We start from the raw sequence: 14,959 nt of genomic DNA, 5'->3' as shown, positions 1-14,959 counted from the left end.
ACAAAACCCGCAAATATGACTATGTTCTTATTTCTGCCTCTATAATGCTGTACATGATAATTTGGTTGGTGGAGGGGAGGGCTTAGAAACAGCAGCAATATGGTTTTTACCAAGTTGTGCACGGAAATACTTAGATCCAACCGGGCAAAGCCCTTGTTCACACAAATTAACAATGAAAATTTCTTCTTCAGTCTTTATGTTAACAGATTCTACTGTGTTCTACAATCATGCCATTTAGAATTCTGGGGGTACTTCTTTGAAAGGAAGGCTAGCAATTCCGCAACAAACATTTAAAGTAGGAAATATATATATGGCTCAAGAAATCAGTTGAGGGATAATTAAATAATCTTTAGGCACTTTGAAGACTTTAAGTTTAAAATGTGCCATTTATGTTCAGAAAAAGACCTCAAAATCACCACTATGCTGTTCTTACAATAACATGCATCTTAAAATTTCTGGTTATACATTAATGCTTGTTTAAGAGTTAAATATAGAAAATAATTTGCACAAACAAACAAAAAAACTCTGATTACTTTCCCTTGATCCTGGTGACAATACAGATCGCTCTTCTGCAAATGGAGGGGAAAATGATTCACAAGCCCTCACCTGGCACAAGGGGACTTGTAAGCAACCAAGGTGGGATCTCCCCCCAAGGAGAAAAATTCACAGCCTTTAAAAAAAACCCAAAAACATCAAGTCATTGAAATTTCTAAATTAAGTACTTACATACCTTTGTTACCGAGCAGGAAATGCAAAAATCACCTCTCAGATGGTGAGATGGTGTATTTAATGATAGCAACTTGTCCAAATAAAATTAACCTATTTTGCTCATTGTTAAAAGGAAGCTTGGAATTGAGGAACTTTTAAAATTACCAATTGGAATTGCAAACAGTGTGTACAACTTTCGCTCAAACTTAACAAATTCAGACGTAAGATAGTTAAGGTAAAAAAACAGGATCTATCTGGTGTCAAAATTTCCTATTACAGAAAACCTAGAAGCATAGATTGACTATAGAGTATTGCGAATAAGAGACCCAGAGCTTTATCTTAAATACCTGCCCCCGTTAATCACAAAATAATGCAATTCTCAATTTTGTTTCGTTCAGTTCCAACTGTAGCCTTTTGGACAAAACATTTTCCTATTAACTGAATTGTAAAAAATACAACCAAGCTTGTGCTCATTAAATATACATGTATATAAAAAACATACAAAAAGTACAAGATTGATTATGTTAGGAAACTTTTACAGTGTCAACATCCTGTTTTCTCTAAATCTTTAGTAAAGGGACAAAGGTCAGATCTTTCTGTGCACAAAAACTCAATGTGACTGAACTCCCGAATTCAGTGTCATGCCTTAGCTAGGCATGTTACGCACAGAATTAATTTGAATATGCAGTCCTTCAGGAAAAAAAGGACAAAAAAGTAACCAAAAAACCAAAAACACACCACAGGACAAAAAGTTCTTCTTAAATCAAATTCTATTTGTGAATTCAGCAAAATAATTTCTATAAAATAAAACAGCAAAATATTTAAATAGAATAGGGTGGGCTGTATTTGTTTGCAGGAGTATTTGGTTTTTAGACAGGTTCAAAAAAAAAATAAAAATCACACACATTCAAGTTACCAATTCTGTTATACAGTATTAACTGATGAGTTCTTTATCTTTAATTAAATGTTTATTCTGAAATACATACCTCAATTATATTAACTAACCAGTAGTTTCCTTTTTAATTAGACCCTGCTTCGAATGTTAAAATTTTTGGAATAATGGAAAAGGAACTAGGACAATTCTTGCTTTCAAGTAAAATTGTGACTGAGCAGAAACTCAGCCAGACGTCTTGGTGCAGTGGTACACCAAGTCCCGTGGGATTCTGAGGACTTCCACTTTCACAGCAGAAGGAAAGTTTTAGAAGATTCACCTAAGAAGCTCTACCAAAGAAACAAAACAAGCACACCAAATACAGTCTTCTATTATGCTCCAAACATCCTGGCATAGCAAGTTTTTGCATATTTGTTTTAAATCTTTTAAAATTCCCATTACTGATAGTTAAGGTTCTTTATCCCACCCAAAGATTGAACTGTAAGCAACATATGTGTAACTAACTGAAAACCGCCTGTTGTCACATTTCTCCCCTTGTTTTCTATTTTATATTCTAGATGTAAGAAGGAAAAAGCTCTGAGCAATGCAGCTGTCACTGGGACAACTGCTGTCATTATGGTAATTTTTTTCTTCATTGGCTACACTAACCTGGTGTGAAGCCATGCTAAATGTTACAGCATAACTATAGCTTCAAAATGATTAACCTAACATCAGAATAAAAAGGCAATGAAAAAGATCTAGAAACAATGTTACATCACCAATTTTCCACATCAACCAAATAATTTAAAGGTTACCAGCCTTACATTGCTCATAATAAAACTGACTCCAGTGGCAAAGAATTAACATGAATCTATTGGTATGGTTGACATGGATGGGCTCTGTTTTGTTGCTGTTGGTTTATTTTTTGTTTTTTTGTATGAGTTGATCCAACTGCCATGAGGCAGGCAACACTGGCTGCAGAGTGCAATGGGTATAACAAGAAAATTAACTTTTGTAGTTTTTGAAGATCTGTGAGTCTCATCAAAAGTTTCTTGCTTAAGAATTAACAGTCAAACATTAATATACTATATACACCTTTGCCATTTACACATTAGCATCAGGCCATTTATTACAAAACACTATACACTTTCCACTGCAGGCGGGTTATATATTGACAGCAAATTTCTGCAGATAAGACAGTGAATAAAACTCTCCACTCCATGTTGATTAGGAATAGTTTTTCTAGTTTTAAATATTAGCCAGACACAGAAAAAGGTTGGACTGTAAGGCCTGGGTGCACAGTCTTGATGGAACCAGTTCGTTATGTGCATTTATTTCACTGATCCTTAGTTTGAGGTGGGGATATTTCTTCACTGCCTTCGTAATTTTCTTGTGCTCGTTGGCCAGTTCTCTGAGGGTTGTTCATGTGATGTGCTGCTGGGCCTGTATATGGCTGTCCATGCACATGGTTATTCTGGGAGGGGAGAAGAGATGTGCATGTTAAAGCTTTCATATATTAATCTAAAGTTTGTGGAAATGTAAATGCTTTCTTTGATTCCTTTTTTTTAAAAAAACTTTTACTTATTTTTAAGTGTGTTTGTCCAAGACCCATCAGCTCCAAGTCAAGTAGTTGTTTCAATCTAGTTGTGGAGGGCGCAGCTCACGGTGGCCCATGTGGGGATCGAACCCGCAACCTTGTTGTTAAGAGCACCGCGCTCTAACCAACTGAGCTAATCGGCCGCCCCACTTCATTTATTCCTCAGATTTACAAAAAGTAAAAATGCTTGGCCTAATTGTGAAAAAAAGATAACCAGTTTGAAAGAGAAAAGCTAGCCTAAGTGCAAACCCCAAAGCCCCGAGTAAGGGCAGTGTAGGTTTGTATAAATCATTGGCCAAAGTTATTTTCAGTGCCCAAAATTATTTAGATCCATACTTGACAAATAAGGGACCACAGCCTGCTATTGCTTGTGGCCAAAAATATTCACAAAAAGTGATTTGTGAGCTAGAACACATCTATTCTGACTCTTCCAAGCACCCTGAAACTTCCATATGCTAAATCTGACTGAATGATCATGTGAGATCAGCATGAGCAATAAACCCTGAAAGCAGAATGAAGTTACTGAAAACAAAACAATGGAGAAGTAGCTCGTGGATTAACAAGGCATTATAAACATACAGGCTGAGGAAAGTAACTTCTCTCCTTATGGATTTGGTTCCTTAACCTTTTAACACCCCCAACCCCCACTTTCCTGTACACCCTCACCAGCCAAGCCAAGAAAATTTTAGGGTTTACTTTCTATAATTTATATTAAGAAAATAAAAATGTTGACTATACAGTTTCTAACTATTCAACGTGCTTCTCTCTATTGCTACCCTGAAACGCAGGGAAGAATGCCTTACATAATAGTTCTGAAAGAATGATTCCCAGACTAGCAGCAGCAGCACTTGGGAACTTGTTAAAAATGTACATTTTTCTGGTCCCACCCCAGACCGACTGAATCAGAAGCTCTGGCGTGGGGCCCAGCAGTGCTTCAAAAGACCTGAATTAGTCACATCTGGGTTTTAGAAAGTCAAGCTCTCATCTCATTTAGAAAGTTTCTTCATCTTAATTTTATTTAGTTATTGATTTTACAGGAAATTTTATGGAGCTGTCAAATCCTTAATTTTTTTTCAATAATTTTTACTGTCATCTAAATCTTGGTTAGGCCAAGTAACCAAGAAATTCTTCCTTCATTGCCGTATCTTAATGTCTTTAGAATCCATTTGTAGATTTAGCCTAATAGAAAATATTATCATAAGCCTTTGTACTAAATATTGACTGCCTTTGTACTAAATATTGACTATCATTTTATGTTGACATGAATTATCCCAGTTTTACTAACTTTCACTACTAGTGCAAGAGGGGCACCTATACGACCAGGAAAACACCACACGGGCAAGTTCAAACACATTACATCATGACCCCACTCCAACAATTCCTCTTTTGATCATGCCCCCAAAGCAAGTCTAGATAATCCCTCTATTAAAGTCACAATAAAAAATTTAGCCATCCTTTAAATAAAGCGTAAAAACTGGTTCTAGGGAATAAAAATACAAACCACCCCTAGTTACCTGTTGATACTGAGATCCAGGTGAATGGGGGTATAACGGGGCATCTTCAGGTGGAGGCGACTCATGCTCATCTGGGGCATCTTGGTCATCTGGCTCCTAACATGAAATATTTAAAGATAAAGAATTATGTAGGCAAATTCAAGTTTATTTTTATTTGAAGTAAGTTTTTAAAAATCTGTAAAACTGACCCACTATCATCTTTTCTTTTACTGCAGATAAACAAATTAAAGCAACTGAAAAAAAAAATCCTAATTTGGGTTCTCTTAGAAACACTACATTTCAGGCAATTTCACAGAAATTTCTCTGTAAGGCGCTCCCTCATTAATGTAAGACCACATGTAGTAAACATTACAGCAAATAAAATGTCAACATACTTTTTTTTTTACATTATCATTAATACATAAACACTGGCCTATGAAGTAAAGAATTACTTTGCTTTCTTCCATTTCTATGTGCTGCACACTGGTGGCATTTTTTACCTCCTCTGGACAGAGCTCACAAGCTTTTGCAAGTGTCATCCTAGCACTATGTGATCTCTCCAAGAAATAACCATTTGATGTTTCATTGCTTTGCACCGGAGGAGACCAATTGTTGTAAGTGTACTGAGGATTGCCAGTATATGGTCGTCTTTCAAGTTCATCTCCAAGCCATTCAACTGCCCAGGTCCACTTCCTTTTAAGATCTCCATTGCCCTTCAAAAGAAAATACATGCAAAAGGTTTCAGAACACTTTTCTTAAGTTAACTTAAAATGACAACTCCAAATTCTCACTATTCTATTCTTTTAAAACAGAATCCTTCATTTTGATTCAGATTTCTACACACTTGTAAGAAAAAACCCTTACCTGCAGAATCTGGTAAGCAACAGGACAATTGCTAAAGAGAGCTACCATACATTTTATACATTGATATGCTCTTTTTTGATAGTGATTCTTAGAGCGCTGGATTGTGTCAAATAGCCCATCGCGGTCATCTGGGATTCCTTTAAGGGCATTATGGATTCTGAAAGAAAACCAGATACAAAATAAAGCAGTTAACATTTACCAAGTGTCCACTACGTGCTGCTCAATAAATATCTCTGATGTAGTCACCACATCATCTAACGCTAGACAGTAGGTAGTTATTAAACCCTGAACAGACGAGAAAATGGGCAGAGGTTAAATAGGTTGCCCAAGGTCGGCTGCCTAACAGTCTGTAGTCTTACCAGCTTATTACCAACCCAAAATGCTTTTGCTATGTATGTAATTCAAATACATGACCAGAGTGAATTCGGGGCACTAAGAGTAATACAAACTTTTAAATTAAAGTTAACTAAGTTTATGACTGCTGTACTTAAGAATTTGCTTCCAAGTCAGTTCCTTTTATAAAACTGCATTTCTAAATGAAAATTAGAATCCAGCAGCAACGAAACAGTGATATAATTTGAAATACAGAATTATCTTGATTTCTAATGATGAGAATACATGGCAGGCAAAGCAATTTTCACCAGCAATACTACAATTTGGCTGATTTGCCAATGATGGAGGATGTCATTTGAGTGCCTGGTGAACTACAACAGAATATGTAGTCAACGATTTGTTGCTGTTCTCCCCATAAGCATTTAAAAAATGACTGTGGAGGAAAAAAATGTGCCTTGAGTCTTTTGTATTAACATCACCTGCTAGTAAATAAAATGTGGTATATACAGATAGTGGAATGCTATTCAGCCTTTGAAAGAAATGAAATTATGATAGATGCTACAACAAAGATGAGCCTCGAAGACATGTTAAGTGAAAAAAGCCAGACACAAAAGGACAAGTAAGTGTATGATCCCATTTATACGAGGTATTTAGAATAGGCAAAATCAGAGGAAGAAAGAGGGAAATGGACAGTTATTGTTTAATGGTTATAAAGTTTCAGTTTGGGATGATGAACAAGTTCTAGAGATGGACAGTGGTGATGGTAGCACATTGTGAATGTACTTAATGCCATCAAATTGTACTTAAAAATGGTTAAAATGGTACATTTTACGATTAAAAAAAAAACGAACAAATTTTTTTTAAAAAGCAAAAACACAAAAAAGTTACCTGCATGCAATTCTACATATCCAAGAGAAACTGAACACAGGTGTTCAAAAAAAAAAAAAAACAACCCCAAAATCTTGTACCTGAATGTTCAGAGCAGCATTATTCATAATAGCCAAAAGGTAGAAAACCCGAATGTCCATCAATGGATGAACACATAAAACAGGAAGTGTCCAGACAAATCCTGGATATTTTGTCTATGGATAGGCAAATCCATAGAGACAAAAAACAGACACCAGTGGTTTCCAGGGGATGGGGGAATAGAGAATGACTGCTTAATTGGGTGTGGGGTTTCCTTTTGGAGTGATGAAAATGTTCCGGAATAAGATAGTGGTGATGGTTGCATAATACTGTGAATGTACTAAAAGCCATTAAAATGTATACTATAAAATGGTTAAAATGGTGAATTTTATGTCCAGTAAATTTTACCTCAATAAACATTATGTGTATAGTCTGTAATTTATTAATAAAAAAATCTTATGTACACCATATATTTTAATAGTAGGTTCCAAGTCAAAATGCAAGGGTTTTTTTGTTTTGTTTTTTTTTTGCATTACACACATTCATCAAATCTGTTTTGTTTGGAAATCATGACTTCAGCAATTTTGCAAAGTTTAATCATTTCAGACCAAATAATCAACCATATACACACAGGTTTCTTGCTGTTTAATCTGAAGCACTGCAGAGTATATTCCTTTTTTGTTTTTACGTTGCTACTTTTGTTTTTACCTTCAGTTTTGTCAAGTGGTAATGAAGTGTTAAGCCATTATTTCTGCCACACCATGTTTTCTTCCCATTAGTATTAAAACACTTTCAAATGCCATTGTTAATCAATATTATCTTTTCCTGCCTTGTTTCCCAATGCCTTGCAGTGTTGGGCACATGGTAGATACTTCATAAATAGCTGAACACTGCTTACTAAATGAACTAAAAGCTCACTATGAGAATGTTATTTTCAAGCTTGAGCCAGTGATTCATAATAACCGTATCTTACTAATATCATTACACAAGGTCAATTTCCCAGGCTAAGATGTGACTAACTGGTTTAAAGCTCTAAACAATTAAAATAATTTTAAAAGAAAATAGTAAGTTAGATTCCATTAAAACCAACTCTTAAAAAGTTTCAAATCCTTTGATCATATTGAGAAAGGTGCTGGATAGTGCTCAAAATAAATGGCTAGTTTTGCAACTGCTAAATTTTGTATATGACGAAAATTGATTCCAGTTCAATGCTATTAATCTGACTAAAATGTATGATGATAATTTGAAAATATGAAGTTATGAATTCTGGCATTTGCAATCCCCACTAAGACTCAAGATTGTAATTCTCTTTAAGCATTTTGTTGTTACAGAACTTGTTTTCAAGTTTCTGTTTTAATTATATGGACATACAGGAGGCAGTCTGTTATATAGATTTTGAATTGTTTCCCAAAATAAACTATTATACTATCCTCCACATGGGGAAGGAAATTTACAAAATCTGGTCGAGTTTCAACTAATCCCATAGTTCATCCTCATCTGTGTAACTCTTGGGATTAAAGATGATTTATTAAGCCTTTATGGTAAAAAACCAAGTAAGAGTAATTCTGGAGGAAGCTTGAGGGACAGTTAAGCTGGATAACAGTTCTTAACACGCCCCTCCCTCCAAACTTCTCACATACTGAAAAATTATAATTGATGCTCATTATTCAGATTCCATATTGGTGATTATGCCTACTTGTTGAACTTTATTTGTAACAACAAAAATTCGACACTTGTGCTTTCGAGGTCATGAGCAGTGGCAAGAGTTGAGTTCCCAGCTGAAGTGGCACAAAAGGACATTGCCTTGTTTTAGTTCATAACAAATATCCTTTTTGCTATCTATTTAGTGATACCTTTCCCACACTTTTGTGGTTTTTTTGTTGATTTCACTGTTTAAAATGGCCCCCAAATATGTAGTGAAGTGCTGACTAGTGTTCTTAAGCCCAAGAAGGTTTTGCAGAGAAAATAAGTGTTGGGCAAGCTTTGCTCAGCATGAGTTAATGTGAGTTCAATGTTAACGAGTCAGCAACATATATTAAATAAGGTGTCTTTAAAGAGAAACACGCATTTAAAAAAGTTTTACATATTGATTGGTTGACAAAAACAGAACCAGAAGCTTGTAGAACATAACCTTATATTCCCCCCAGGAGCAATGCTTTAGTAAAAACTCATTCAGTGTTCTTGGTGACTTTTCTAGAACGTAACTACCATAAATAATAGGAAGTGACTGTACTTAACCTATGGACCATTTTCAGACAACCAAATGTCATCTCACATGACTAACTCTAAAACTAATGTAATTTAATGCTAAAATAAACCTAGGGCATCATTAATAAAATTAAAGTATTTACCAAAAGCCTATGCTAGTTTTTCTTAAAAACAAAACAAAATACCTAAAAGAAAAAAGTATATTAAGTATGCAACTTGGGTAATGGGAGAAAATAAAAACGAAATAAAATTGTGAGAAGAGGAGAACTTTGTGTTTGTTCATTCTTACCTTACCTGAAGGTTTTTTTTTAAAATTTTGGGCCAGCCCGGTGGCTCAGGTGGCTGGACCACCATGCTCCTAACGCTAAGGTCGCTGGTTTGATTCCCACATGGGCCAGTGAGCTGCACGCTCTACAGCTAAGATTGTGAACAACGGCTCTCCCTGGAGATGGGCTGCTGTGGGCACCTGGGGGTGGCATGCGCTGCCGCGTGCTGCCAGGAGCGGCTGGTGGCCAGCGTTGAGTGGCCGGCAGCCAGCGAGAGCTGCCACGAGGGGCTGACCGACTGCCTCAGCCGGGGGGTGGGGGGTGGCTTGCGCAAGGCGCATAATACCAGCATGGGCCAGGGAGCTGTGTCCTACACAACTAGACTGAGAAACAACGGCTTGAACAGGAGTGGGGGGAAAAAGGAGGAGGGGCCGGAAGAAGGGGGAAAAAAATTTAAAAATTATTTGGGAATATAGTGTGTTTCTTCAGGGCCCATCAGCTCCAAGTCATTGTCCTTTAATCTAGTTGTGGAGGGCGCAACTCAGCTCCAAGTCCAGTCGCTGTTTTCAATCTTAGTTGCAGGGGGCGCAGCCCACCATCCCATATGGGAATTGAACCAGCAACTTTGCTGAGAGCTCGTGCTCTAACCAACGGAGCCATCTGGCCACCCCTCTTCAGTTTTTCAGATAAAACATTTATTAGACCTCCAAGAGGTTCAAAAATATGTGCTGAGTAGCCATTTTAGTTAGTCTTAAAAGTTGGGCAAGTAACAAAAAAGGGGTATCTACCTGTGAGTCTGCCAGGAGTCCTCAATCAGTAAGATTTGCAAAAGCAGATCCAAATAGGGCCGGAGTTCGTAAGTGTAGGAATATGCAACCTAAAAACAGGTAAGACATGGTGAACAACTTATTTAAAGGAATAACAAATCAAATATAGACATGTGAATATTTTCCTTTTACCTGCCAGAGAAGTTCACTGAGGACAGTAGATGAGAACTGAGGATTCTCCCAGCAGCAAAAACGAAGCAATTTGACAGTTTCCTCTGAGTTACTGCAGTCCTCGATGATTTTCTTCACATAACTTGTTCTCACAAATAAAATGTCTGCCACATTCTGCTGAATTGGCATTATAGGTTGTGATAAATTAGGATCACCAAAAGGATTGGGAAGAGGAGGATTACCTAGAATACAGATTTGTCATCAATGAAAAACTAATAGGCTTCTCCACAAAAACACATAGCTTTCACTACAGAATAGCTTATGAATTGTTTATTTTAGAAAAATAACATTTTAAATCAAGTTTTCCTAAGTACAATGAAGAAAGTAATATTAGGCATTACAATGATGATAAAATGCAAAATTTAAATGCCAATACTGGCATTTACATATATATAAAAAGTTAATTTTTACTTCATAAACAAGGTATCAACCTCAGTAGCAAGAGACAGAAAAAGATCCCATTTAAAATAATATAAATATTCCAGAGCATAAATCTTCAGATTCTTGTTTTATATTTAAACATCTTCAGAATTACTTTTAATCTGGTACTATATACACTCAGCAGTATTTTAAAACTAATGTAAAGAATGGATTTTTTGACTTTACCATTGATTGAAGACTGCATTCTTGACGAAACATTGCAACAGCGGATAAGCTGTGACACTACAGAGTATAATTTGCCTAATTCAGCATACTGATATTTGATTGGAGGACCTGGGCCTTCATCTAAAGACACAAGCATAAAGGTGGCAGGTACACTCAATTTCAGAAGTTGTGTCTTCTCTGCCACACCTACAATGAAGGGAGAAGCGAGAAAGAGAGGGAGAAAAATTACATGAGAGGAAAGAATTAAGATGGTATGAGCTTCATAATAAAGTAGTTACCTAAAATATTTTTCTATTAATTTTTATGATCAGAAGATCACTTTTACTTAGCATATAGAGATTTAACCAGAACAGAAAATCTAGTGAGTTAGTATTATTGGATTTAAGTATTAAATGGTTAAACAGTGACCATGACATTCCCCCCATACTGGGCATAAAGAAAATGAACTTTCTATGGCCTGGAAGAGTCTGGGGGACTAGCCGAGACTGCACTTCTTATCGTTAGGTAAGATGATAAAAAACTAAGTAAGAAGTAAGAATTGTTATAAATTGCCTGTGTCTCTTCTTTCTTCTACAACCAATCTTCTTGAAAAAGATGCCTAAATTGGTCTCTCTGCCTTCTCATTTTTCCACTCCTCAACCCATGCCAATTTGATTTCTGCCCCCTTTCCTGGTATAAAGCTAAGGAACACAGCTCTCTCAAACTGTAACCATTTCCTTCCTTTTTTATTCCTCTCTTATTTTCTTTCTCCCTCTTCTCCTTTCTCATTTGCGAGTCCTCCTTTCTGTCTCTTAAAAAAACAAAAACAAACAACAACAACAACAAACTGATGCTCTTCAAAGTTCCCATGCCAGGCTATCTTCTCGCATTGTATACCTTCCCTGGACAATCAAACCCATTCTAATGGCTTCAAGTTCCAGAGCTATTTTCATTCAGATGATTCCAAAACATTTCCAGACAAATATCTTGCTGCTGTACTGGACATCTCTATTTGGGTGTCACACAGGCTCAAACTCAATGTATCCAAACTGAACTCAAGCTTCCCATCCATGTTCTTCCTCCTGAGTTTCTCTTCTCAGTACATGGCACCAGTATCTGCTCAGTTCATCAAGTTGGAATCCTAGGTATCATTTTTAACCTCTTTTCCATGTTCCCCCCTCTTCTGAATATCCGTCCAATCACCAAATCCTAATGATTCTACATCTAATAAAAAACACCAGAAACTGTCTATATCCCCCTCACTGTTAGTTCCCTAGCACAGGCCACAACGATCTCTTAAATATAGATCATTTTAACAATTTCTAGTCTTATGTCCTTGTAATCCATTCCACACTGTAGCTAGAGTGATCCTTCTAAAAGGTATGTCTATTGAAAACTCTGCAATGGCTTATCAATGCCCTAAGGTTAAAGTCCAGAATCCTTCACAAGACTTGCCAGAATAACATCATCATTGAATCCTGCTCACCACTCCTGCCATCCCCATCTTTTATCAATTCTAGTCTGATGGAATACCTCATTTTCTCTAATGAGCCACACTGCGTCTACTCCAAGTCTTTCCATCAGCTGTTCATTTGGGATGGAAAACCCAACTAACCAATTCCCACATCACCTTTTCCATTAAGTCCTATGCTAGTATGATATACTTCCATAGTACTTTGTATTTCCCCTATTATAGCCATTGATCTAATTTATGGCAATTATTTGCTTCTAAACCCCATTAGGCAACAGACTTCTTATTTTTTGCCATGTTCGAAGAACTACAATAAATACAAGTCCACAATATGTTATCTGAAATCCTGAGATTCAAAAAACTCTTATAAATACGTACTTTCTTAAGTTGGTGTCAAAATATGTTTGGTGGGAAAATCTGGCCTGAACTTATAAAATGCTATTTACAGTCTTCACTTATTCCCTCCCTGGGAGAATATTCATGTTTTACTATAGAAATATTAATGTGTATGATAAAGGTGATGTCTCTGCCTGGTATAGGGACGTTACATAATGCAGGTGATATGCACTGTCTTACCTTTCTTAAATCCAAACAATTCAGAACCCCAAAGCATATCTGGTCTTAGGATTTCATATTAAAGTTTATAGACCTATATTTACTTTTAGCAGGGAAATTTTAATCAGATTACATTATGGACCAATGGTGAATAGGCAGTATCTAAAAAGGGAGTTAAAAAGAATAGGATTTTTGTGAACACCTAAATTTGTAATTTCTAAGTTTGAAATACAGATTCCACTTATGTTTGCTTGTATGCTCTTTGTTCTCAACTGCAAATAACCAAGCAACTCCAATATGGAAAGGCAAGAGAAAATATGACCAACTAACTATACTCTCTGACAGTAGAATGTTAAAAGGGCCATAGATCAATTGGTGATTAGAAAATTAACACACAAAAAACTTAGAATGACAGGGCTGTTTGCATATAGAACATAATTTTGGCTGTAATGGGTTTAAAAGAATTTTTTTTTTTTTAACTTTAAAGAAGTTATTGAAAACTGTCTGCTAAGTCTCCAAATCAGTTCCAAATCTGGCGAAATATACATTAACATCATTGAGATTCTAACTGGAATGTCTCAATATATTAGTCAACTTGGGATCAGTGTACCAATACTTGATTGACTGATATATAACTTTTATAATTTCTATTATAGGAAATTCATCCACTTCCAGCTGATTAACAAACACCAAAATGACAACTGAAGGATTTTTGTTGATATTCCCAACTATCCATCTATTCATTCAACAAACATTTATCAAGTGCTACTGTGGAAAGCCCAGTAATCTAGTCAGATAGCAACACAAAAACTCGAGCACTATAAAAAACAGAATAAGTATCGGACAGTATAGCACACTTTTAAGGTATTATGGAATCACTGAAATTATAAGGTGATGTTAGAAAGAGCAGGTTACTTTGAGAAGGAGAGTGTTGTTACACGAAGGTACTCTGCTTCCCTGAAAATAAGACCTAGCTGGACCATAAGCTCTAATGCATCTTTTGGAGCAAAAATTAATATAAGACTGGGTTTTATATTACAGTAAAATAAGACTGGGTCTTACATTAAATTTTGCTCCGAAAGACGCATTAGAGCTGATGGTCCAGCTGGGTCTCATTTTTGGGGAAACACAGTAATAGCATATAAATAACAGGGTAATTTAAGTGAATATTTAGAGTATCCTTAATTTTAATTTAGTTTATTTCAATAAAAACTTATGTATCCAAACTTGGTGAATATCACAACCATCTGGGGGCCTTCTGAAAAATGTGGATTCCTTGTGCTAGCTTTCAGAATTCTGACTCAGTTGGTGTGGGATGGGGCCTAGAATCAGTATTTTCAAAAACCAGACAGATCTGCCACCACCACTTTAGGAAATAAAAATGTGATTAAGATACAGATTCTGACCTGTGTCTACTGCAGAGATACAACACACGCATAAATAACTATAAAGTACAAGGTGAAAAGTACAAGGAAAAAAAAGTTTCAGATAAAATTCATAATAGGTTTTATGGAACACAGTGTCTATTTTAGCCTAGGTTACATCTTATCACTTGATTTAAATGACTTTACCACTTGATATAACACATTAAAACAGAATAACTTAAATTCTTACCTAAATTGGCATACATTACAAACAGGTTGAAATACTGTTGTAAATGACGCCCGTGCTCTGAAACTTCCCTTCTCAAGAGATTTAGTACTGCTCTTAGTAAGTGATCGCTCAGGCTTAAGTTGTCATAAGCCTGTAAAAGATAAATAAAACTTAGCTGTTTTTCAGAAACAAGGTGCAGGTACGATATAGTTTTATTCGCATAAAAAAGGGACATGCACATGTAGTATATGTTGAATATAGGCAGAAGTTTCTGGAAGGACTGATGACAAAGTGATTAAAAAGGGAATGAAGATCCAAGGTAGATTTCATTGTAGAGCCTTCGTATTATCCTAATTTTTTAAAAAATGGAAGTCTATTTAAGAAAAACTTTAAAAATAATCTATATAACAGTAAGTGTGTAATTATGCCACTGCATGTAACTGAATTAACAGAGAAAATTACATTTTTTAAAGAGACAATAACCACTTTCATTACTGTGAAGTACTTTTAA

General features: G+C 35.9%; 1 protein-coding gene and 1 non-coding gene across 8 annotated transcripts in view; both read right to left on the bottom strand.

Moving 5' to 3' along the window:
* Positions 1-2,496: 2,496 nt before the first annotated feature.
* Positions 2,497-14,959, bottom strand: part of USP9X (ubiquitin specific peptidase 9 X-linked) — a 129,655-nt gene continuing 117,192 nt past the window's right edge. For 5 of the 7 annotated variants that reach the window (XM_074323875.1, XM_074323874.1, XM_074323876.1 and 2 more), the window contains 8 exons: positions 14,470-14,599; positions 10,851-11,036; positions 10,206-10,426; positions 10,035-10,123; positions 5,534-5,690; positions 5,122-5,382; positions 4,691-4,786; positions 2,497-3,053 (listed from right to left, as the gene is read on the bottom strand). In XM_074323875.1, coding sequence (XP_074179976.1) covers positions 2,916-3,053; positions 4,691-4,786; positions 5,122-5,382; positions 5,534-5,690; positions 10,035-10,123; positions 10,206-10,426; positions 10,851-11,036; positions 14,470-14,599 — 1,278 coding nt within the window. In that variant the 3' untranslated portion in view covers positions 2,497-2,915. The remainder of the gene's footprint in view (positions 3,054-4,690; positions 4,787-5,121; positions 5,383-5,533; positions 5,691-10,034; positions 10,124-10,205; positions 10,427-10,850; positions 11,037-14,469; positions 14,600-14,959) is intronic. The other 2 variants (XM_019747842.2, XM_019747846.2) reach the window with 1 other exon arrangement.
* TRNAK-CUU (transfer RNA lysine (anticodon CUU)) lies at positions 3,246-3,319 on the bottom strand. The gene has a single exon. It is a non-coding gene; the product is annotated as a tRNA-Lys (tRNA).

The sequence above is a fragment of the Rhinolophus sinicus genome, chromosome X (assembly GCF_036562045.2).
Source record: "Rhinolophus sinicus isolate RSC01 chromosome X, ASM3656204v1, whole genome shotgun sequence".
Classification (NCBI taxonomy): Eukaryota; Metazoa; Chordata; class Mammalia; order Chiroptera; family Rhinolophidae; genus Rhinolophus; species Rhinolophus sinicus.
The sequence above is the reverse complement of the archived record's forward strand: the minus strand, read 5'-3'. Positions and strand labels throughout refer to the sequence as shown.